Genomic DNA, 24,097 nt, shown 5'->3' with positions numbered 1-24,097 from the left:
GCAGGCAGGCGGGGCTGTATCTTACCCATGGGGACTGGGTCCCTGCCCAGTTGGGAGAAGAAACAGGAGGAGGCAGCTCAGATTCCAAACATTCTCTTTATTACGTGTTTGATCCAGAGGAGAAACTAAGTGCAGGATGGGGGGCTGAGTGGGGAGGGGCCACCGTGCCTGGGAGCCCCTGGGCCACCACCCCCTTTGGGAGCCAAGCCTTGCCCTCCTGGCCCCTGGGAGCACCCGGGCTGTTCCATAGGGCAGGAGGGAGGGAAGAATGGAGGAGGAGCCCTTGGTAGGAGCCAGAGCCCACGGGAGCCGGCAGTCCGGGGCTTGGGGCAGGAGGGCTGAGGTTGGCGAGGCCCCTTCCTGGGACCCAAGGGCTCGACTTGCTACGGAGCCAGGCCTGGGAGTGGGGGTGATGAGTAGGGGTGGAGTCATCATAAATCAAAAAAAAAAAATAATAAAATAATAAAATAAAAAATAAAACCCATCACAAAAAATGTACAACTCAGGTGAGGGTAGGGGCAGCCTCTGTCAGGACCCCCTCCCCCAATTTCTCAAGAACAGAAACAGCAGAGAAATAAATTAAGGGATGCAGCGGCTGCCACCAGCCAAGCGCCCATAACCAGCCACTCCCACACTGGCTGCGGAGGCTAGCAAGCTGGGAGTCACTTGGCCTGGCTGTCCCCCCACCCCGTGGAAGGCAGAGGCTCCCTGGCCCTGCTGCCCTATCCAGCCTCCCGCCAGGCGGCCACGGAAGCCCTGGGCAGTGTCTCCTGAGAGGAGGGGCGACAGTGTGAGGAAGAAAAGGCAAGGCCGAGATGAGTGGTGAGGGAAGTCACTGCTATGGAACTAGCTGGTGCCCAGATTAATGCCAATGAAGGGGAGTAGTGGGGAGAGGAACGGCGAGGGGGGCTGTGCTTTCAGACAAAGGCTCTCCCAGAACGGAGAATGCCCAGCGTCCCTGTTCCGGAGACTAGCAGCCCAGGCGGCCCCCTGGGGGCCGAAGAGCCCATCTGCCCTGCAGTCCCCTCCCCTCCTCCAGCCCTGGGGTCAGCCCCGCCTTCTACCCAGGAGGGGGTGGGAGAAGATGGCACAGACTTTTTGAGGAGGGGAACAAAAGTCCCCACAGCAGCTTGTGGAAGGAAATGCCCAGCTCTGGGGAAGGGGGGCAGAGGATACAGTGTGGAGGGAGGCCAGAGCCCCATGCCTAGCCTGCCAGCCCCACCCGCTTTAGGGCTGCGCAGCACCCCCGCCCCAGCCCCCAGCCGCCCAGGCCTCCAGCCCAGGGGCCTGAGGTCAGGGGAAGGCCACCTCTGGTGGTTTGCTTGGAGGGGAAGGAGGAGAGGAGAGGGGAGAGCCCAAAGTGGGCCTGGCGGAGGGCCTGACAGGGAACTCCACCACTCTTGCCTGAGAGTGTTCCAGCCCTGAGCCACCCTCCCGGGAAACCCCACAGATCCAGTCTCGACTGTCCCAATGGGGCAGGGAGGAAAGGTGGCCGCTGGGATTTTTTTTTTCTTTTTTCTTTTTGGTAATAAAAAATTTCTTGGTTTAGGCGAAATACTCTGTGCAACCGCAGTACCGAGGGGGAGCCCTGCCCCCCCGCCCCTCCCTCCCCTTCCTTTGCCTCCTGTGGGAGAGAGGGGGGAAGGGGGACTATCTGGGCAGGGGTAAATGTGGGGGGAGAGAACCACCTCCCATCCCCCACAAACACGGAAGAAAAAACTGAGAAGGGCGGGGAGGGGAGAAGTGCCAGCAGGGGAGACACACCAATCCATCTCTGCAGTCTCGCCCAGGCGGGGCGGGCGGGTGGAGCTCCGGCCCCAGCAGCTAAGTCCAGCTGGCCGCCTCCGTTGCCCCCCCACTCCTGGCAGCCTGTTAAAGCTTAAGCTCGTTGGCTATTTTGGAGGCAATGTTTTTGAAGGCCATGGAGGTGCCAGATATCCGCTTAAACCGAACACCATTGAGGGACAGCCGCGGCAGTTTGCACACCTCCATCTCCCACTGCACGAAGTTCTCGTGGCCCGGCGTGCCGTGCATGCACAGCAGCATGTACTTCTCGTGCAGCTCACTCTGGCAGCTGTTTGCGTCCAGCACCTTGCGGATCTCCCGCATCATCTCATTGGGTTCCATGGAGCTCGTGGTCTTCATACTCCACGTGAAGCGTAGTGAGCGGGGCTTGGCCTCCCGAAACTCCTCCTTCTCTTTGTCATTGCCACCACTGCCCACCACGTGAGGTCTGCGGAGAGGGCAGAGGCTGCGTCAGGCGGGAGCTGAGGCGCCCCACCCCCGGGAGAGCCCCGGACCAAAGAGGAGAGCGGGAGGGAGCCCAGGAGGCAGCAGTGCCAGCAGAGGGAGCAGAGGGAGGGCGAGAGGGGTGGGCAGTCCTGCATCTCTGTCTCAGGGCAGAGGAGAGGAGAAGCCGGCCCCTGGCCGGGGAGGGGGTGGGGGTAGGAGGTGACAGCTCCATGCTTTTCTATGAAGAGGAGAGGGTTAGGGGAGAATGTGCTCAACAGCCCTGAGCAGTTCGCAGACTGGACAGAAATAAGTGGCTGGTTCACAGAAAGGCAAGCATGTTGATGGCCCCAACCTCCCAGCCCGGGGCTCCTGCTTCCAGAATACACTAGATCTGAGGAGAAGGGGCCACACCTACTGCGGTGGGGGTGTGGGGATTCTCTGAGGGAAAGGAGGCCCCAAGAGGGCAGGCACAGGGCAGAACCATGGAGGAAGAGCCAGGTGGCAGAAGAGAGGAGCAGGAGGCTCGTGGCAAGCCCGGCGGCCCGGCGGCCCGGGCAGGGCTGGCGCTGGCTCCAGCCCTCTCTCACCTGAGCGTCTCCACTCGGTCTTTGCTTTCAGGTTCATTCAGGTTCCTCAAAAAACAGAGCGAGGGAGAGTTTAGTGCTGGGACCTCTCGCTCCTTCAGCCGCTGCAGACCCAGGTGAGGGTAGGTCCAGGGAGATGCCACCGGAGGGCGGGCCTCAAGCCCAAAGGCCACTGGCCCATCACCTGGCAGACCCACACAGCTCTGCAGCACCTCACACTGGCAGTGCGACTGTCCCTCTCCAACAGGGAGCCCGGTATACAGGGCCTGCCCCTCCCACATTCCCAAGAGATCGTGCAGGGGAGGAGCCCCTGCTCCTGGGGAGGGGTGTGGACGTGCAGGCACACGCACGCACTCATGGAGCACATAGTGCGGGGCCGCTTCCCCACCAGCCCGCAGCCAGGGCTCGCGCTGAGGGGGTCTTCTGCACCAGTACCCAGACCAGGGTGGGTCTCAGAAATGCAGTCCTCTCAGAGGGAAGGGGCTGGGGGATAAATAGGGGCCTCTTCTAGGAGGCTCAAAGGGCAGAGAGCAGGACCAACTTTCAGCATGCCTGGGGCTGGGTGGGGAGAAGGGCCCTGAGGCTGGCTGTAGACACGCTGGCTTCCCCCATTCTTTTTTAACTCCTTTGCCTGCCAGGCTGCCAGGCCATCTGCTTGTACAGAAGGGAGGACGGAGGGCAGGGCAGGGCAGACACCTTGGGAGGGTGGGTGGGGAAGAGGTCTGGCCCCGCTGAGCGGCTTCTCCAGCTCCTGGCTGGAAGATGGGTGCCTGGAGCTGGGAAATTGGGGAGTGCAGAGGAGGACAAGGATGTAAGGAAGAGTGAGAAAGAGCAGCAGCAGCACATGTAAAAGGAACACAAAGACACAACAGACACACGAATGCAAACAAGCGCACTGCGAGCAGGGAGCCCGGGCTGTGCAGGGAAGGAGACTGGCTGCTCTCTCCAGCCCCACCTGGCTCCTGGCCTGTGGGCGGAGGCACCCTGTAGGGCAGGCCCCCACTGGGGCCCCCGTGAGTCAACAGCCAGCCATGCAGTGAAGAGCTGGGTGGAGAGCAGTGGATGGAAGGGGGAAGCCTGAAGACCTTGTCTTAGCTGTTGTTCTGTCAGCTGGGACACCAACATGCCTGTCAGGGGTCCCAGTCCTCCCAACATGGCCTTTGGGCTTCAGCTTGGGATCTGGTCCGCCTAGACATCCAGAGAGGATGAGGATAGGGCCAGGGGTGGCAGAGCCAGGGGCTGGCCTTAGAAGGGCGATGCCTGAGTGAGGCAGGGCTTTCTCACTGTTTTGCCAGGGTTTAGAGGTAGACGGCCCCTGCCCTGGAACATTCCAGCTCCTGGGTCTTTGGAAGCCACAGGCCATATCTGGAGAACACACCCCAGAGAAAAGGCAGCTTGATTTATCTAGATACTGCTGGCAGGAGGTAGGCGGGGGTGGCGGTGGGGGTAGGCCTCATTTTGCAGGAGCTGCCAGAAGGGGGTGCTGTGTCCCACTTGTGAGGCAAAGGCTCCTGGGGCCTGGAGACTCCAGTGTCCCTGTAGTAACTCCAAAGTCCTGCCATCCCACAGGACAGGGGCAAGGGGCCACACAGCCCGTAAGTTCAGGGCACCAGAGAAGGGGATGCCCGGGAGCCCCAGAATAAGATATCAACCCAGATGCACTTTCAACCCCGGTGGAGCCTCTTCAAAGCGCATGCACAGACATGGGAAAGGGCCAGAAGAGGAACCCAATGCTTGTGACCAAAACCCAGGTTAGGGGCTTAGGGGGAGGAGACAATCTTAAAGGGCGAATTCCCTGAGAAGGCCCCCTTGCTTGGGGACAGCCCATCGCTTTCAGAGCTATCTGCTCTGAGTGGGCAAATGTGGCCTCATGGGCTGCCCAGTCAGAAGCTGTCTTCATCCCTTTAAGATGGCAGAGAGAGGGCCACACAGACATGGTTAGCAGATGGAGGAGGGAGCAAGAGCCAGAAAGGGGGAGTTAGTGATGGAGGCAGGACACAGGACACAGACACACACACACACAGTGGGCTCAACGCCTACCTTCTGGCAAACCTGAAAGACAGATTTCTAAAAAAACAAACAAAAAAAGACAAAATAAAAAAAGAAATAAAAAAAAAAAACCAACAAGACGGTATGTGGATAAGCAGGTGGGGAGTGGCCTTTACAGGTTCAAGAGTCACCCCATTTGTGGAAGAGCCGCTCAGCGAGACTAGAGTCCCAGACATCCCGACTGCTTGCACGCCCCCCTGCGGCCCCACACCTGCATTCCGGGGCTGGAGGGGGCAAGGCTTGACCACTCCAGCTGAGTGGAATGTAGTGCAGGAGGAAGGGCAGGCAAGCCTGCTCTCTCCAAGCCCCCCGTTGCTTCCTGAGCTACACTAAGATGCTAGAGGAAGTGTGGGGAGGAGACAGGGAACATCCCAAGAGGCCTGCTGGATGCACCTCGAGAATCGAAGCTGTCCCTGTGGGTCTTCGGGGGCCAGGTGTGAGAGGCCTCACGAAGAGACTCTCCACAGAGGAAAAGTGTCAGCACAGCGGGCTGCCACACTGGGCCCCCACCAGCTATTTCATTTGTACCCTGCACTCTGGCAACCCACTGGGCAGAGGAACATGGCTGCAGAAGAGGGGAGCAGCTGCAGCCAGACACAACCAACTGGGTGGACAGAGGAGGTCAAAGGGGGCAAGACAAGGCCAGATAACTCTCCTCACCGGCCCAGCCTGGCTCAGGCCTCATGACTTTGCAGCTGCGTCACCAAATATAAGTTTCCATGGGAACCCAGGAGAGAAGAGGGGGCTTTTATTTTAGCATCTGAGTTCACACTCTCCTAGAGAGGAGGCGGCATCGGCCATCTGCTTGGGCCAGAGAACAAGGGATGTGTATGAGGAGCTGGGGAGGCCTGAGAGGGATGGACATGTCTGGACACCTCAGGCGCCAACAAAACTTAGGCTTCCTGAGGCCTCTTCTAACCCCAGGACCTAACCCCAGTTCTAACCTCAGGTGCCCCCACCCCCCACCCCCAGGCAGGTGGAAGGCCTGGCCTCAGCCTGTCTGCCGCCCTAAACCCCCTACTCACCTGCGTACAAACTTGGAGGTGAATTTGCTGAAGATGCTCCCCGAGGCCCCCCGTCGGCCCTGGCTGTTGCCAGAGGGAGAGGCTGGGGTTACACCGTAGGGCAAATTCTGCTGGTCCCGCACCTGCCGGAGCTGCCCAGCGTGGAAGGTGCTTCGACTGGACACGCCCCGGGGGAAATTAGTTCGGTCTGGGGCTCCACCACTGCTGCTGATGTTGTGGGCAGAGGGGGAGGCGACAGGGACACGCTGGGGGGCTGTGCTGTGGGAAAAGAGGTGGAGGTGGGGGAAATGCATCAGGGCACAAGAAAGCCACCACCGCTGAGCACCTGGAGCGCCCTGGGGTGGGAACAGGGAAGGGGGATGCTAGGGCAAAGGCAGCCATCACGGAGGACACAGAAGGAAGGGGTGTGACCACTGAGGACACCAATAAGGAAGACGTTTGGGTGGAAGGGGAGGGAGATGGTTTGGGGGAGGGACGGAGGGAGGCAGGGGAGGATACGTGTATGGAGAGCATTACAGGCTGGAAAGAAGTGGCTCCTTGGGAGCTAGGCAGACTGGAACCTCAAGGGGACAGTGTTGACCAACCCTCAAGGACTGAGTCCCTGTGATGCTGACTGTCCCCGGGTCCTAAGGAAGTCCAGGAAGGCTCAGAACAAAAAGCTTCCTTCTGGAGCCTCAGGACGGCTTCTTGCATATCTGTTCTGAGAGGGAGAACTGGAGGAAAAGAGGGGCATTAAGCTATTTTTTGTTCCCTCCACTTCCTGGCTGCAGGGGACAGAGCCATCTCTTGTGGCTAAGATGACAAGAACAGATCAAGACCCCCAGGTGGGAAGAAATTGTGGGGGGCAGGGAGGGGGCAGGCTGAGGGCAGCAGGTGCGCCAGCTGCCCCAGCACACTTGCCTGGGCCGCGGCACCTCACAGTTACTGTCCGTGGGGGGCAGCCCAGTGGCCTTGTTGGGGTGCACGGAGGCCGACATGGATTTCTGGTGCTGGCGGGGCCGGGCCGCAGAGACTGCGGCGGAAGCAGAAGCCGTGGAGGCCCGGGACCCTGGCATGGTTAGGCTAGGAGACAAAAGCAGCGGAGAGGCCTGGGTTAGGGGTGGGGGCAGGAGGCTCTGGTTAGGAAGCAAGGGCGGAGCAGCAAGGGCCAGAGCTGGGGAGCCTCGGCAAGATGCGGGTCAGGCCCAGGAACAGCAACAAGGGGCACAAGTCAGAGCCAAGGAAGGCAGGGGAAGGAAGCGGAGGGCAGGGGAAGGAAGGCGAGGCAGGCCAGGGCCTGGGGGAGGAAACCAAAAAGTGCAGGAAAGCTGACAGGAGGCAACTGCCTCTGGGCTGCACTGGTCTCCTAGGAATTCTAAGAACAAGGATGTATCATGGCCAGAAACAGCAGGGTGTTGCGTAGGGGAATTTTCATTAAGCTCAGAAGACGAGGAGCCAGGAATGCAACACTGATGGTCAAGGTTAGGGGGGCTCTGCTTTCATGGGCACAGCTAAAGTCACCCTCAATGTGTCCACCCTTCAAGTGGGCATCTCTTGGTTCTGCCCTGAGCTGGGGCTCCCAAAACAAAGCCTCAGGCACTGATGCCCAGAGGAGTGCAGTTGCCATGCCCTGGTCGCAGTCAAGAAGTGAGAAGGCAGCTCAGATGACCACGGAGTAATAGTCGGTACACTGCAAGAAGAGGTCACAGGTGCACAGGGGAGAGGAGACAGGTGGGGGAGGTGGGTGGAGAGCAGTGAGGAGGTGCTGGTGTGTGGAAAGCTGGACTGGACAGAGCCAGGACGGGACTCTAGGGAGCAGGAGGGGAGGTGGTGATGCTGACAGACGTCACCCCTGGGAGAATGGCTCCTGGGGAGCGTGGCAGGCAGGGCCTGGGCCTGCTCACCTGTCTTTGCCGTTCTGGATGGAGGCCTGGCCAAGGCTGGCCCTCTCCAAAAGTGGGGAATTCCTGCTTCGATTTGTGCTGGTGGAGAGGACGCTGTTCTGTGGGGGAATAAAGGGCAGAGCTGTATCACAGAAAACCAAAGTGTTCTACTGACAGGTTCATAAAAACTGCTACCCCTCCGCCTTCCACCATGAGCAGTCAGGGGTGGGGAGAAGAAAGGGCTGTGCTTTCCCTCCAGGGGGTAAGGCTTTCTATAGTAAGCAAAAGTGGCCCCGAGGGAAGGTCAGGGAGACAGCCAAAGGGAACTAGGTCTGTATTAAAGAAAAAGCTGCCTGGAGAGGGCAGGGCCCATAGCAGGGCAGGGAGGACAAGGACGAGGAGGGAAGGAGGCGTGGGGCTGGCCGGGAGGAGGGAGGGGGTGGGCGTGGCTCACCGTGGATGGGGTGGGGGTGGTCTTCTTCCTCTCCAGGCCCGGCAGGGGGCTGGCAGGCACTTTGGCGGTGCTGCTGGCCTTCCTCCCTGACTCCCGGTCCTCCTCTGGCCTCTTATTCTCTGCGTTGTTACTCTGAGTCTTCTTAGAGTAGGAATTAGAAGTGGGAATGGCAGGACCAGCTGCTGGGCCAGAGGGACGGTGGGAATGGGTAAGGGTGGGGGACCCATCGAATGGCCACCATGTGCACAGTGCTATCCTAGTCTGGCCAGCAACCCAGCAAACCCCGTTTCATAGAGGTGGAGGGCAGTTATGTGACTTGCCCAATGCCATGCTAATAAGTGGCTGTATAGGGACTAAAATTCAGCTGTGTCATCTAAAGCCCCCAGAACTTACCAGGAGAGGGGTGAGTCCCCCACCCACAACTCCCAAAAGTACTTACCCTGGTCACTAAAGCGCCGCTGCTTGGGGTTGGCTGAGACACTGCGCTGTACCTTGTGGGAGGGGGAAGGGGCACTGCTATTGGTCAGATCAGTGGAAGGCCGGGGCTTCAAGGTGATGGTGTCGCCCTCCAGCTGCAAGAACACAAAAGTGAGGGCAGAAGTCATGCAGAGTTGCCTATGGATGATCCCACTTACACATTCCTGCCGTACACAAATCCACCCCAGGCTCCCATGAGATATACTCCCTACAAGACCAATGTGCAATAAACACTCTTGGAGACACACATGTCCCAACACAGACCCTGACAAACACAGCCAAAGAACCCTCCCCCCTCCCAGAGAGGGATATCCACGCCCAGAAGAATGCACATTCAGACTCAGAGACAGCCCCTCAATACTCCTGAGCAGGCAAAGGCAAGAATCAAGAATGGGAGTCCAACACCAGCAGGGGGAGAGCAGGGTGGGGAGGCCATGAGTGCATGTGGGGACATGCAGATGGTGAACAAGACCCTACTCCCACAGAGACCCATGGATTCAGGCACAGACATGGTTACCCAGGCGAGCAGAAGAACAATCACGAAGCCTCCACATGCACAGATGGGAGGATGGACGCACATGCACACCGACACACATACCCAGACACAAGCACCAGGCAGAAGCACTAGACTCAAGACTCCTATAAAAAAAGACATAGCCACGCACCCACGAACCCAGACGCACACTTTCAGATACAGAGACACAAACATATGGAAACAGACACAGAGATTTCTGGATCAACACAGAACTGACCCAGCCAGACTGACCTACACCCAGTGAATGAGCCAGATCTACTCACTCGTGTGGAAACTCAGACCCAGGCCCAGACCCTACCAGCTTTCCTCTTCAACCACTGATGGAGATTAGTGAAAGCAAAGGCCAGAAGACCTTAGCACCACTGAAGCTGAGGCTTAAAATTCATCAGTAGAGAGCACACCTACTCAAGAGGTGAGCTTCTGCCCTCAACAGCTGCTAGAAGTATGGGGGTGCTACTGACAGCGAGGCTGGCCAGACCGGGGAGTGGAGCAGGGGCACAAACCTCAGAGCTCTTGTAGCCCAGGAGTAGATAGGTGGCCATCACCTCGTTGTACCTCTGGCCCACCAGTGAGTCCTGGATCTCTTCCCGCGTGTAACCCATGGACACCATCAACTCTGCACAGAGGTGGGGGGGCATACAGTTAAGGATGGTCCTGAGTCCTAGGTAGGCTCAACCCCATGGCCCAGCACAGCCTCCTCACCTGTTCGCCGGGGGTCCTTGTAGTCAGGAAGTGGCTCCACATAAGGCTTTAGTTCATCATCTTCGTGACCCACATTCATCCATCGATCTTTCATGATTTGCTGGGGAGCACAGGGAAGGGGAAGGGCAGAGAGGAAGGAAACTCAGCTTGGAGGTTTCCTTGGGAACCCAGGACCTTCTAGCCAGCTAGGCTCAGGCTGCTCACCTCTAAAGTGCCTCTCTTACTGGGATTGAGAATGAGAAATTTCTTAAGCAGGTTTTCACAGTCTGTGGACATGTAGAACGGAATACGGTATTTTCCCCTCAGTACCCGCTCCCGCAGCTCCTGTAGGAGGGAAATTTCAATCACCCCAAGGCCAAGGGAAGAAACCTAATTCCAGGCTCCTGACACCTTCAGACTAGCCAGGCAGACATAGATGAAATATTGTGGGAGGAGGAGAGTCTGGGACAAGGCACCTCACTAGAGAGGCGGTGATGTCAAATACCCCACACCCTCCGACTTCACAAGCCTGAGGCTTGCAATCCTGAGTGCTTCAGAGGGGTGAATGGACACGTGATTTACCCCATGCAAAGAACTGAAGTTATTACACTGGGTGCAGAAGGAGGTGAGAGGTTAGGGATAAGACCAGAGGCCAAGAGAAGAAATGACAAGCAATACAAATGATCTAAGCCTGCACTTCACTCCACCTTGAGGTTCTGTCCATCAAAAGGCAGGGATCCGCTGACCAGTGTATAGAGGATAACTCCCAGACTCCACACATCCACCTCGGGTCCATCGTATTTTTTGCCCTGGAAGAGCTCCGGGGCAGCATAAGGGGGACTGCCACAGAAGGTATCCAGCTTGTTCCCAAAGGTGAATTCGTTGCTGAAGCCAAAATCTGCAATCTTGATGTTCATATCAGCATCCAAGAGCAGGTTTTCTGCCTGGGAGGTAAGATGGAAAATATCAGGGAACCAAGTGGACCATATGAAGGCACCAGACAGGAAGAAGCTGAGGGGAACGGGAGAACAAACAGGGAGTCATCTTCAATCTTAGAACTTTCTCCACCAACTCCAGGGTGGACCTCCAATCATTGTGAAGAGGCTGGTCTGGGCTGGAGAAGGGCGGCGCAGGCTGTGAGAACTGCGATCTGAAGGCTCAGAGACGCTGTGAGCTGTGCAAAGCTTCCTTGTTAATCACGGCTGTGTCTGTGAGGACTTAGGGGCCAGGAGACTCAGAGGCAATCAGATTTTTTAACATCTCAGTGAAAGAGATGAGTGAGCCGCACACCTGCAAAGCAGCTATGACGCAGTGGGGGACAGTCAACACTGTCCCCTCAGTCAACCACCAGGCTGCCTGCAGCCCTCCTGCCTTGCCTGGCAGCACTGGAAGGTATGTGCTGAGAGGTGAAACAACAGAGGCTCTGCTCGCTGGCTGGAATGAGCTCCTAAGTCTGGTCATAAGGCCTGTGTCAGAAGCAGCCCTAGGGCTTCCTCATTGTCTCCAAAAAATTAAAGGCTGGAGTTTCCTTGAACACTAAGGGCATAATGGTTATGTCATGGTTAACGGAGGGTGAGCAGTCCTGCCTCAAAGACACAGAAGATAAGGGCATGCCTTACCTTTAAGTCTCTATGAACAATAAACTTCTGGTGACAGTACTGCACAGCAGACACTATCTGAAAGGAAGGAAGAGGGGTCAGCCCAGGGGCACCAGAGGGTGGGCCACAGGGGCTGATGAAGTTGTGATACTCTGCCGAGTTATAAGCTGCCATACAGCAAAGCCCAAAGGATGCTCCAAAGGCCACTTACAGGTAGGCAGCTCCTCCTCGTATGCCAAACCCCAAAAAGCAGAGGTCAGGCCCACATTCCACGGAGGGAGTCATACCCACCTGGCGGAATTTGGCTCGAGCCTCTTTTTCTTTCATCCTGCCATGAGCCACTAGGTAATCAAACACCTCTCCTGCAAGAGACGGGGGAAGGGTCTATATCAGGGCTTGCGGGGGTTGGTGAAGGTGGAGACACAGTAGGAAGAGGCCATTCCATACCTACCTCCACTAGCGTACTCCATGACAAGGTAGAGAGTTTTTTCGGTCTCGATCACTTCAAATAACTTAACTGTAAGAGAAAAGGCCAAGCCATGAGTCACAGAAGAGGCAGGGGCCACACATCGAGCCCTGACATGTACAGGGGCATCTTAGGAATGAAAGCTCCCCCTTTCACATTCCTACTCTCCCAAGGACAAGTTCCTCTCATAGCAGCCACAGCACTAAGGACGGTCTGTGTGCCAGAGGCAGAGCTGGGTTTTGAGCTGGGCCTCCCCAGAGGTATCCTTGAAGACTGTAGACTCCAGAAGGCAATGTACCCAGGGGGGAAGGACTCCATGCTAGGAAGTGAGGCCTTGCTGTGGGGGAAGAGGAAAGGAGGGACAACTGGTTCTCACCTATGTTGGGATGATTCAAAACCTTCATTATTCTTACTTCACGGAATAGCTGGAAAATAAAATACCAGGGGTCATGCTTGCTCCTCTCAGGTCCCCTCCAAACAGAGCTACTGCTAAGATTTTTTTCCCAAAAGAGAAAAGAGATAGGGCAGTTGTCCAGATCCTCCATGCCTGTCCCTGATGGCTGAGGACATGGGGGGAAGGAGAGCAAGAAGGGTCAGTGGGAGGAGAGCTGGGCTCGCATGACTTGTATCCTCGGGTGCAGCACCTGGATGAGCCAGCTGTGCCCTTGGGTGCTGTCTACCCAAATCCAGCCCCCAAACAGCAGACAGGTTTTGGTTGGGTGCCTTTGAAGGAGGGGGTATGAGTCCATGTACATGAATATTTAGAACCTGAGGTGCTTCTAAAGTTCCCTGACAAGGCAGACTCCAACTTGGTCTGTGTGAAGGGTAGGGGGGTTTCCAAAGGGGGACCCCATCATTTTCTGGTTTACAGAAGCCAGAGGGCTCTGTACTAGTGGGTAGGCCCTGCTCTTCTGAGTCTCGGGGTGGTAACAGAAGAAGCCACTCCTATATATAGCTGATGCCAATTTTAATCAAATCCACCTCCACACACTCACGCTCTTTGTGAAACAAAATCAGGGGCTCCAAACCATACATTTCCATAAAGAAAGATGACAGAAATGAACTCCATCCCTTCTGTGGGGGCCAGAGAACTGGAGGTGGGGTTTTTTGTAACTTCCAGGCCTCACTACTTGCACAAACAGCAGAACTAGTTGTGCTGTGTTTTGTCTTTTTTCGAGAGGAGGGGAAGTATGGAGACCTAATTTAGGTTGTAGTTTGTAGAAAAAAAGTGAACACTTTTTTTTTTCCTTTAATGAAGTCCTAGACCTTTTGTGAGCTGGAAAGGAAAACAAGAGACAAGCTTTCCAATTTTCAGGAACCTGGTTCTGATCTTGGCTCCCTTTTCTTATTAGAGTCCAGGTTTTCTTGCTTTATTCCCTGGCCCAGTGATCATCTTGGAGGAAGAGGCAAAAAACCCTGGGTACCACCTTGGGGGCAATGATGGGGAACAGCACTGAAATGGGGCCTGAAGGCAGCTGGCAGGGTTCTCCTGATGGCACCCACTGGGTGTGGAAGGGACACTCTTCTAGGAGAGCGTGAAGTTTTCCAGGCTTATCTAGAACCCTGGGGGTGTGTGTGTGCTAGTTTTTTCAGTGTTCATCCTTTAGGGATCATTGCTGGGATCAAATTTAAAGAGTGATCTGGACGAATCATACTGGCCTTGGCAACAGCGTATATTAAAGGGCTTTTTAAATAAACGCCTATGTTCATCTGGTACTGGTGTCTTCCAGCCAGTCAGGAAGAGGCAGGGGAAAAAAAAATAGGTGGGAAATAAGATGGCTGAGTTGACTCTGGCAGGGTGGACTGCTCCAAAGATTAAATGGCCCACACCACGCTGGCTCCTACTCTGCTGGGTCTGAGCCAACATGTCAAGAGTAGCTCTCTTTCCCTTCCTTCCAGAAATCTCCAAGCAGGGAAGCCCTGGTGATGATAGCAGCATTTCCTTTGAATGAAAGAACCTTGAGGGGATTCCAGGGGTAATAAAAAACTAGGAAACACCTTGGTTTTGGCTGTCAGTGTATCAGGGCACCTCAACTCACACACTCTGTGTCTCTCTCAATAACAGCTCCCAACCCCTAGTCCCAAGCTGACTCTGTTAGCATGAGGTTGTGCCCTCTCCTAACTCAAGTAACACCATGTGCTCATGAAGAGAAAAATGCAATCTGTCTTGAGATGAAAAGAACGAGGTTAATTTAGGTCAGAAAATCTGAGCCAGGGTCAGCTGGAGTATGAGGAAATTTGACTTGAATAGGGGCAGCTTATTGGGAGCCAGAAGGGAGATTTCTTCCTTCCCAACTGCTGGAGCCCAGGATGGGGGGAGAGGGCAGAGTTCCCAGTTCTACAACAACCAGCCCTTGGAAAGCTGTCCCTCTTCTGCACATGAAAGCCTCCTTTTCTCACTCCTACCAGTTTCTCATAGCAGGGAGTATGTGTTCCCTCTTGGAGGGTTCCCCTCCCTACAAGCTAAGTGAGACCTGTCTCCCACTGTAAGTCAAGGAGGGAAGGAGAAGTTCAGTTTCCTCTAGCTAAGACTACATGCAAACGACTTTGACTTTTACTCAAGAGCAGCCTAGAAGTGAGAAGGAAAACAGGGAGTATCTGTTCTTAACCTGCACATACTATCAGAGGCTTGCCGCTGGACTTTAGTTTCTAAAAGCCCCAGTCTCCCATACCCACACTCCAAAACGCAACTGGCACAGACTGGCCACTGGCTCTCTGCCTCCTCTTATCCCTGTTCTTGTAGAGCCACTCCCCTGGATCACTCCAGATGGGACAGTGACTGCATGTGTTTCTAGTAATGGCTATAAACATATGTTTTTGCATAGGGCTGGCCACAGGCCAGAAGATAACAAGATGCAGGAAGTAGGTCAAGGGGCTGGGAAGGGGCAGGAAGACTTCTCAAGAGTCAGGGCCTGTGGCCATGAAGCCCAATCAGGAGGAGTCAACACAGGGGATCCAACCAAAGCCCTAAAGGTAGCAGAGTTATGGAGAGGGATGGTGGGGATAGTGAAATGACCAGAGATTTTGAACTGGAGGTTTAAGGGGAGGGCAAAATGGGGTCAGCAGATCACTGACCCCTGAAGAAAGGTTTAGACAGGGACAGGAGGTACTGTGTGCTTACTTTCTGGAGGCTGGAGGAATTCAGTTGAGTCTTGTCAATAATCTTCACAGCTACCTGAATAAAGAGATAAAAAGCCCAAGATTACCTCTCTGACCAAGCTAAACCCAGGACTTGAATCTACTTCCTCCTTTATATTTCTGCCTCCTTTCGCCCCATCCCTCTTAGCACCCCTATCTGTTCAGATCTAATTTCTGGCTAATAAACAAGAGGTTGGCTGCAGTAGTAGTCCCACCACTACCTGCTGGGGTATAACAGCTAGGAAATGCTGCCATGTCCCCAGCCCCAGCACTCACCTCTTTCCCAGTCAGGATGTGCCGAGCCAGCTTCACCTTGGCGAAGTTACCCTTGCCAATGGTCTTGAGGAGTCGATAGTTGCCGATATGGGGCTGCTCATCAGCAGAGGTGGCTGAGTTGCGGCCCCGCAGCATGTTGGACTTACTGCTGGGCTTGGAGTCGAGGTGTCCCAGGGTGGGCTGCAGAGGGAAACAAGCACACCTTTAAGTATACACTGCCCTTCCAGTTCCCTACACCTCTGCCCTTAGCTCTCTGCAAAAAATGCAAAAAAAAAAAGGCCGGTGTGTGGGAAAGACTCTGGGGGGCTAGCAGGCATGCAAAGAAAGAATTATAAGGCAGGGGGATAAAAGAAGCTGGGAAGAGAGCCAACCTTCACGCCGAAAGAGCAGAGCCTATGGTCCAGTGTCAACATCCTGTGGATGTTGGAGTTTAGGACCTGAGCTGTCCCATCACTGGCTCTACTGCCTGGCAATACATCCCCCATTAATAACCCAACAGCTCCTTCACCTCACGTGGGAGAGTGAGTGTTGTCCGCCATCCTCTGCCCGTTTGCACTTTGATAAGGCTGCATCTCAAAGTCGCAGGAGCATCATGATCAGAATTACTGCAAAGCGCTCGCCACCCAACACTGTAATCTTTATTATGTACCACTTTACATTGATTTGTTGTCTGTCCAATAAGAAGGGAAGCTCATGAAGGCAGGCAGGTATCACTTATTCACTGATATATCCCAGCACCTAGACAGACTGGATTATGGTAGATCCTCAATGAATACTTGTGCCACGAAAAAACTACGGACAGGATGTGAGCAAGCCAACAGTCTGCCGTCCTTAGATATCCCATAGTTCAAATAAGGGGGAGGAAGCAGGAATGACAACAACCAATATCCCTGTTTGGTGCTGGCTGTTGCCAAACAGGGATATAAATGTAACACAAAAAGGGTATGGACCAGATGAAAACATATGTCTGTGTGAAGACCTGTGCGCTCCTCAAAGGACTAAATGTAGAGCTCTATGCGATCCAGCAAATCCACTCCCAGCTATATGCCCGAGAGGAGCTTGTACACCAACGTTCAAACATATCCCACATTCATAAACGCCAAAAAGTAGAAATACAAATGTCCATCAATTGACAAATGGATACACAAATTGTGAACTATCCACATAGTGGAATATCTGTTGATAATTAAAAATAAATGAAGTACTGACATACTTTACAACATGGATGAACTTTGAAAACATTATACTAAGTGAACAAATGATCACAAAGGACCACAGATTGTATGATTCCATTTATCTGAAATGTCCAGTGTAGGCAAATCCATATAGACAAAAATACTAGACTTGGGCTGAGGAGATCTGAGAAGGGTGAGGATATTGAAGGGTGATAAGTAAGGGGTGTGAGGTGCCTTTCTGCAGTAATGAAAATGTGCTAATGAAATACTGCTTGCGGTGATGGCTCCACAACTCTGAATTTACTAAAAGCCACTGAATCATACACACTTTAATGGGTGAACTGTACGGAATGTGAATTACATAGCAATCAAACTGTGAAGAGTCTAGTCTAATACTGGTCAAGAGCCCTGATTTACCTCTTACAGACACCTGATGCCATTGCTCCAGCATAACGGGGTAAAGGGCTGCCAGAGCCTTGTCCCAGAACCAACCAGAGCTGCCTTGGAAACTTCAAGGAGACAATCTGGAGGGGAGCAGGGTGACCAGTGAAGTGTGACTCAAAGTTCTTTCTTTCATAGTCCTTTCTGGCTCTAAGTGAAGCCCTCAAAAACCAGAGAGGAGAAATGACTTGCTACCACCCAGGGAACTGTCCAGGGCTCCCTGGTAAGAAGCATGCTTCCCTGACCAGGTTGCTTTTCAATCCTAAGGCGCTGTGAATAGGGAAAATCTTCCCTCTGCCCCAACTCCTGAGAGAGGAAGATGGGTGGAAAAGTTTTCTTGGCAACACCTCTGATCCAGCTCCTAAGTTTCTTGTCACTTCCCTCTTTTCTGAGGATATGAGCCAAAGGCAGCAGGAGCTTGGCAATCTCCAAGTCCTCAAAATTTGGAATGGAATCTAGCATATACATGAGAATTTGGGCCCTTTACCTCCTGAAGTCAAACCTGGGAGTCCTATGGCCTAGTCTGAGCTCAGCTCTGCCTATCCCTCTTGGTGCACCTATCCCTCTTCCTTACTGGGATGGAGACATGTGGTTAAGAGTACAGATGCAGAGACAAACTGCCAGGGTTCAAATCCTGAATCGGCCACTTACTCAACACTTAACTTTATTAATATCAACATCGTTCTTCAGAGGGAGATGAGACTTACAAAGGAGGAAGGAAATCATTTAAAAGATGACCAGTGTTGGGGGGATCCCACACATCGGTGCCAGGAGATGGTCTAGTGGGTGCCAAGAGAGCTAGGTTCTAGTTCTGGCTCCCCCACTAACTAGAGTTAGTTTCCTTATCTGTAAAGTGGCAATAAAATATTCCTTATTTCACATTAGTTAGATGACAGAACACACGTAAAATGCCTTATCCAATGCTCATTAAAGAACAACCATGACTGCCATTATTTTTAGTTCCTAAGTACTACAAAGCCTGTCTACAAAGCAGAAGTCTCACTGTCAACAAGACTTCTCTATCTCAGTCGAGCCCGCCTAAGTCAGCTGCAGCCCAGCTGGAGGCTGACAAGAGATGCTATGGGCCCTCCCCGTGGGGAGAGGTCCAGGCTGCACATCAGCTACCTGGCCTACACCAGCACCTTTAGCCTTCACGGGAAGGAGGGAATGCAACAGGGAAGCTGTGAAGGGCTAGTTCCAAGCCAGGTATCCAGGACAGTCAAAGAGAAAGTTCTGCTTGCCTAGGACCCAGAGAAGCAGGTAACGCTTGCTGGTGCATGCGCCTTGATCCCCTGCTCTAAAAGTCACCCACTCCCCTTTCAGGACCAGACTACCCAACTCTCAGGACTCAAAGCACACAGTCCTTCTTTACTCCCTTCGCCTCTTCTATGTTGTGAGATATTTCCCATGGCAGGGATGTGGGACAGGGTGAGGAGAGCCCACGGGGAGGAAGCAGACAAAGGATAAAGTCTCCAGTAGAAAATGTTTCTTCGACCACGGCCCCACAAGAGGCAACTTCTTTGAAGGCTGAAGAGGAGGTAAGTGGGTGGGTGGCTATTATGGAGAGAGTCCCTTCTGTGGTTCTGACTAGGCCCATGTAGCCGGGACCCAGATCTCACCAATGGGGTGGGGCACTGAGAACTAACTGCCCTTCTGAGCCAACTAAACAGGATCTGGCCACAGCCATGCTCCCCCTAATCTCCACCCTCCTTGCACACAGTACGATCTGGAACACCAGTCAAACCCAAAACTCTGGCTGACATCACACCATAATAGCAGGCCCCAAAGGTCTGAGGAAGTCTGTTGAAAGTAGACACCATGGCTCTCAGGCAGTCTTCAGAAAGAACAAGAGGTCACCCTGAGAGGCAGTATTTGGAACTAATAGGCAGAACTCACAGGTTACTAAGCAGGCCTGATTTGGAAGTAGGGTCTAAACAGCTTTGGGGTCTTCAACAGAGAGGGAGGAGAGAAAGCAGGACATGAGGATGAATAAAGAAAAGAGTCTTATATCCAGTGGGCCCTTCCACCTGGATCTCAGAACTTGGCCTAGGCGCGCTGCCAGGTTCGCCCGGAAGACAGCCTCCACCCCAAGAGGCCCGGCGCTGACTCAGGTAGGCAGGGCCCCCTCCCTAATGCTGGAGGCTCCGACCAACTGTTCTCCCCTAGAAAAGCTCGTGCTTCGGGGCTCTGTACTCAGGATTGGCTGCGAGTGTCCTGAGACTTCCCCAGAGTTAGGAAGGGGCCAAGCTGGGAGGGGTGACAGGCAGGTACTCCTTGGCCAGAGGCAAAGTGAGCCTGGGCACTGTGGAATGGAGGAAGTCTCTTGGCCACTAGCTCTGGCGGCCACCCCAGATCCGCCTCCCCTCACTGTAGCACCAGTGTGCCCTCCCTGGGCCTCTGCCGGTCACCAGCCCCTTCCTTTCACTCTGGTTGGGCCTGCTGACTCAATCTGAGGGGACAATCTTCTCTGGGTATTTGTCCTTTCTTTCTCAGTCGATGCCTCTTCCCAGGAATCTGACTGCCCTGTGCTAGTGCCTGGCTCCATTTAGCAATTCTTCAAAGATCCTGTGTTTGGGATGGGAGGGATGGAAGAGGAGGGGGCAATTTCACAGCAGAAAAGGGGAAAACATACCCGGCTGGAGAAAGGGACAAGGACTATCAGCGACTTCCATTCAGCAGAGCCCACAGCAGAACCTGTCAGGCAGCGAGGGCAAAGTACAGAGGCCGAGAAGAGCCAGGCCCAGGGCGGGGGCTGCCAGCTCCGTCAGTCACCCTTACTCAGCTGAAGCGGGCGACACCTTCCACCACCTCCTCAGTGAAAAGTAGCGAAGCAGCCAGGCCGAGCGGCTCCTGTCTGGGAACCTGGACTGTGTCGCAACCGAAACCACCACTAGCAGAGCCCCAGCTTGGCAAGGAGAGCAACGGGGACACAGCCCCGCGGCTTCTTGCGGGCCAGGGCCTGGTAGCCAGGAAATGCATGCAGTTCCAGGACACTACCCAGGAGCAAGGTGGGAGGAAAGGGGCAGGAGGGGAAAGGGAAGGAAGGGAGACAGAAAGAGAAAGAGGCGGGTTTAGATCAACTTCCTTCTCCCTTCCCCTCCCCCTCCCCGGAAGTGGGCTGCCCCACCCTCCCCAAGGTGCTTTGCTGTGTAACAGCTGGGAGAGGGTGAGGAGGAGACTTACTCCAGCTCAGGCTGTCATAAAGTCCTTATCTCACCTGCAGCAGGTGGGACCTGGGTAGGGGCTCAAATCGGCGGGAGGAGTATGTGTGAATCAGACCCAGAGAACGGCAGTAAGCCACCCATCGAGAACATGGATAGGGGAAGGGTGAGCAGAAGCCAGCCATCCAACAGTGGCAGATGGACCTCCTACCTCACAGAAAACTGTTAACCTGAGAAAAATGCATATTCCACTTATACCCAAAATATTTGGGACATAATATCAGGAGGTTCAGGGACCCTGTGAAGCCCCTTAGTTCTACATTAAGAAACTTTGCCACTGATAATGAGATGTTTAATCCTAAATTTTGCCCAAAGGCTGGGGAACAAACTAAATGTCCCTCTAAATCCCTTCCAGCCCTGATTCTGGGAGTCTGTCTCTAGGTTCCCACCACCTCCAAGTTTCCAACCCTGCCCACCTGCCTCCAATTGCTTTCTTTAAGGACTCAGGGCCTGGGGGCAGGAGGTAGCCATTCCTCACACCTTCCTGCTGCCTAGGCAACTGCTGACCTTGGTGCAAACTGGAGCCCTCCCAGTCTGTGTCCAGTGTTCTGGTCACGGCCTTTCTTCCGGCTCCCAGATCTACTTCACATTCACTCCACCACTCTAGGCTAGGACCTTTCCCATTAAGCAACTCTTTAATAATCTCATTGCCGAGAGGCCAAAAACCCCTCTAGGGAAGGGCAAAACCTCCACTGTGCCCTCACAGCACCTGAGTACAGACTGGGAGAGCACTCTACTCAGTGTTTACCTTATGTACGAACCCTGGTCAACAGAGGCGACATTTCTGCTACTACTTTCTGCTGGTATGTATTTCCTATGTGCTCCACATCATAGACCTATGGGGTAGGTAGCATCTTCATTTTACAGATAAGAAATTTAAGGACAGAAGTTAAGAGACTTGCCCAAGGTCCCGTAGGCTTCCAGTGCAGAGCCGGGACTGGAGCCCAGTGCTCTCACGCCCACTTCAGCACTCTGCTGTTCCTCATGGTCCCCTGTACCAGCTTCTCTTTAACCCTTCTTGATACTTATTCTGCTCTTATTTCCCACAAAGAAGGCTGAGTCTTTGGTTCTTCCTCCACAGACTGGGAAGAGGGGAAAGATGTGAAGACTCAGGAAAAGTACCTGGGACAAGAGGAATGTCAATATCTGGTTAAGGCCCAGGGGGAGGTGCTGGTTTAAAGACCTATCCAGGTGACCCACAGCAACCCCTCCACTCACTCCTTCCCAAAGGGGGCCCTGATCTCAGTGGAAGAAGTCAGGCTTTATTCTGGACCCTGGGCTCAGTCCTGCCCCTTCACTCAGAAGCCAGAGCAGGATCAAATGGCTTCATTTTCCAGTCCCCAGGATTTTGCATTGTAACAAGATTGTTTCTTAAACCTTATTTGTGGGAGGCAGTAAGGGGTTTTGTAAACTGAGGAAGTATCAAGCACTGACCTCAGAGAGGCTGGGGAGAGAGAGGGTAGGACTGAGATGAAAAGTCACGTAACAAATCGCTAGTTTTTTAACCCTTCCTCCTTCACTGAATCCAGAAACCTTTTCTGCATCCTTTGATCCTGAGCAACTGTCACTTTCAACAGCCAAGAGTCAGTAGACCAGTGAAGCATTCTGGGTAGGAGAGTTCTGATAAAGCTGTAGAAAGCACCGACCAGTGGAGAGGCTGGGTGTACCCCCACCTCTGAAATTAACTGTGATGGCTCCACCTGGGGACCCCCACAACCCCTTAATACTCTGTTGTAGAGGGGAGGGTGGGGCTGTATAAAACTGCCAAGGGGCTGCTCCCTTTTTCCAGCCAGAGTAGGTGCCTCCCTGACAAAGGAGGCCAACAGAGCCTGTGACTGAAGCAAAGCCAAAAGCAAGGTGGTTCACTGCCCTCCAGCTCTCTGAGCTGCAAGTCTCACCCCAAGGCAGGGAGTGCACCGCAGCCTGGGCCATGTGAGGAGCCTGCACACCTCAGAAGCAGCCACACCAGAGCCAGCGCCTGCCTGCGGAGACCAGCAGGCAAGAACTGACCTGGAGTGAGAGACGAACTGAGCCACATCCAGCTCGACCCTTCATGCATGAAGCCGCAGTGCAAGGAGCACCCCTCACATCTCCTGTCTTCTGAGCCACTTGAAATGCTGGGCTCCTCTTAAAACATGGTGGATTCTACTGAGCAACTGGGGCTTCAGAAGCTTTCGCACTTCATCTCTGAGAATCTGCTCACCGGGCCTGTCTCTATCTCGTCCCCAATGACTGCTGCCCGTTTCAGCAAACCTTCATCGAGTGCTCACCTCTGGAGTCCACTGCAAAGCTCAGAGAGATCTGGTTTCTGCCTTCTAGAAACTGAGAGGAGGGGCGCTGTACACCAGACTCACGACGTATCTCTGCTTACTTATTAGGGAGGCAGTACAGCTCAGCAGAGCTCTGGAGGCAGCCAGACCCTGTGGGAACTCTGCCTTCGCTCCTTACCAGCTCACTGAACACCAGCCAGATCACTTGACATCTCTAGGTCTCAGTTTCCTCACCCGGGACACAAGGATACTAGCTGTTCCCACTTCACAGGATTAGTGTGAAGATGAAATGAGAAAATCCACGCTAGCGTTGACCATGGTGCCTGCCTGGTGCACAGTAAGGTCTCAACAATGTTTTCTGTGATCTCTATGTTCAGGTAGGAACCTTTGTTTCCCAGCTACAAGGGTTCTCTGAGCCCTAAGAAGAGCTACAATCTCTAAGAAGATGACCACAAGTACCAGTGTAGCAAAGCTGGTATTCCTTCCAGAATGAGAAAAAGTCCAATTCCTATCACGGCTGGGCTGTCAGACAAAAAGAACCCTCCTTCCTAACACAAAACCACTCCTGCCCAGAGAAGTGCGTGAATGAGAAGGCAGCCATGCCTCTGCCCTCTGAGTAGCCCAGAGGAGGAGGAAGGTGTACTGCTCTTCTTTTCTCATCAGTTCCTTAACTCCTTCCTCTCAAAAAAGGTCCAAGGAACAGCCGACATACCATGACCACATGGTGCCAAGGGCCGGGGGAAGCTCACATTGCCAGCCTTGCACTCCATTTGGCTCCTCCCGTACCAGTGGGTTATGGTAACCATGGAGACCAACAAGTTCCTCCATATCACAGGAGAGCCAGCCTGCCAGCAGCCCAGGGCTCTGGGGGAGGCAGAAGGCAGCCTGCAGCAGAAAGGTTTGGCTCACTTCACAGAGGATTGTGGGGAGCTGATGGAGACTAACCAGTGCAGCTGAGGTGCCTGGGCCTCCCTCTAGCTTCCTTTTCTTTGCCTAGTAGTTTGTTATCAGCACGCTGTCTGGCTGTATGTGGTGCGATAATGATGGGCGTCATTCTGGAGTCAGACAGACCTGTGGTGGGACCCCGGCTGCCATGCAGGGAACAGACTGGAACTGTGGTATGAAGAGCTACACAGACACAGACACACTTAAAGTCAGGCTCCAATATCATATAATGCCTTCTTTGAAGTGATCCATGTAAGTAAACCCTCTCATCCCTTGTTTATCCCAAATCTTTTGTTCTAATAGTTATCTGGGCACCTTTCTAGCTGACAGTGATCTCTCCGTTCTCTGACTCTCACAGCATCCCATCTGTACCCATCCAGCTCTTCTGACTTTGTGCCTCTACACCCTAACCCCCTTGAGCTCTGAGAGGTCAGAGGTCACCTTCATATGCCCTTAGTGCCCACATCTAGCTGCCCCATGTTATAAGTCTTACAGAATAAAAATGGTACAACTTTTTGACCTTAGTTTCCCACACTCCTGCACCAGTAGATAAGCAAGGGGAAAGGAAGGAAGATCAAAATCTCTTGCCACGAGACTCCTTTCCTCTTTTTCAAGGCATTTATCATCCTTTAAAGTTGGCTGGTTACTCCCTGTCCTTCCCACTAGAC

The 24,097-nt window shown here is 53.8% G+C and overlaps 1 protein-coding gene across 15 annotated transcripts in view; it reads right to left on the bottom strand.

The window, feature by feature from the left end:
• Positions 1-77: 77 nt before the first annotated feature.
• Positions 78-24,097, bottom strand: part of MARK2 (microtubule affinity regulating kinase 2) — a 52,231-nt gene continuing 28,211 nt past the window's right edge. For 2 of the 15 annotated variants that reach the window (XM_032489667.1, XM_032489673.1), the window contains exons 2-19: positions 15,378-15,557; positions 15,085-15,138; positions 12,340-12,388; positions 11,949-12,014; positions 11,789-11,859; positions 11,519-11,575; positions 10,607-10,843; positions 10,125-10,244; positions 9,921-10,020; positions 9,722-9,834; positions 8,646-8,778; positions 8,207-8,388; positions 7,774-7,871; positions 6,791-6,952; positions 5,891-6,148; positions 4,857-4,883; positions 2,820-2,864; positions 1,873-2,233 (exon numbers count right to left, since the gene is read on the bottom strand). In XM_032489667.1, the coding sequence (XP_032345558.1) occupies positions 1,873-2,233; positions 2,820-2,864; positions 4,857-4,883; positions 5,891-6,148; positions 6,791-6,952; positions 7,774-7,871; positions 8,207-8,388; positions 8,646-8,778; positions 9,722-9,834; positions 9,921-10,020; positions 10,125-10,244; positions 10,607-10,843; positions 11,519-11,575; positions 11,789-11,859; positions 11,949-12,014; positions 12,340-12,388; positions 15,085-15,138; positions 15,378-15,557 (2,313 nt within the window). Of the gene's footprint in view, positions 2,234-2,819; positions 2,865-4,856; positions 4,884-5,890; positions 6,149-6,790; positions 6,953-7,773; positions 7,872-8,206; positions 8,389-8,645; positions 8,779-9,721; positions 9,835-9,920; positions 10,021-10,124; positions 10,245-10,606; positions 10,844-11,518; positions 11,576-11,788; positions 11,860-11,948; positions 12,015-12,339; positions 12,389-15,084; positions 15,139-15,377; positions 15,558-15,885; positions 16,027-19,625; positions 20,030-24,097 lie in introns of those variants that run through there. The other 13 variants (XM_032489661.1, XM_032489662.1, XM_032489672.1 and 10 more) reach the window with 13 other exon arrangements.

Source organism: Camelus ferus, chromosome 10 (assembly GCF_009834535.1).
Source record: "Camelus ferus isolate YT-003-E chromosome 10, BCGSAC_Cfer_1.0, whole genome shotgun sequence".
In the NCBI taxonomy this organism is placed as follows: domain Eukaryota; kingdom Metazoa; phylum Chordata; class Mammalia; order Artiodactyla; family Camelidae; genus Camelus; species Camelus ferus.
Note: the sequence above shows the minus strand (reverse complement) of the source record. Positions and strands in the feature narration are given on the sequence as shown.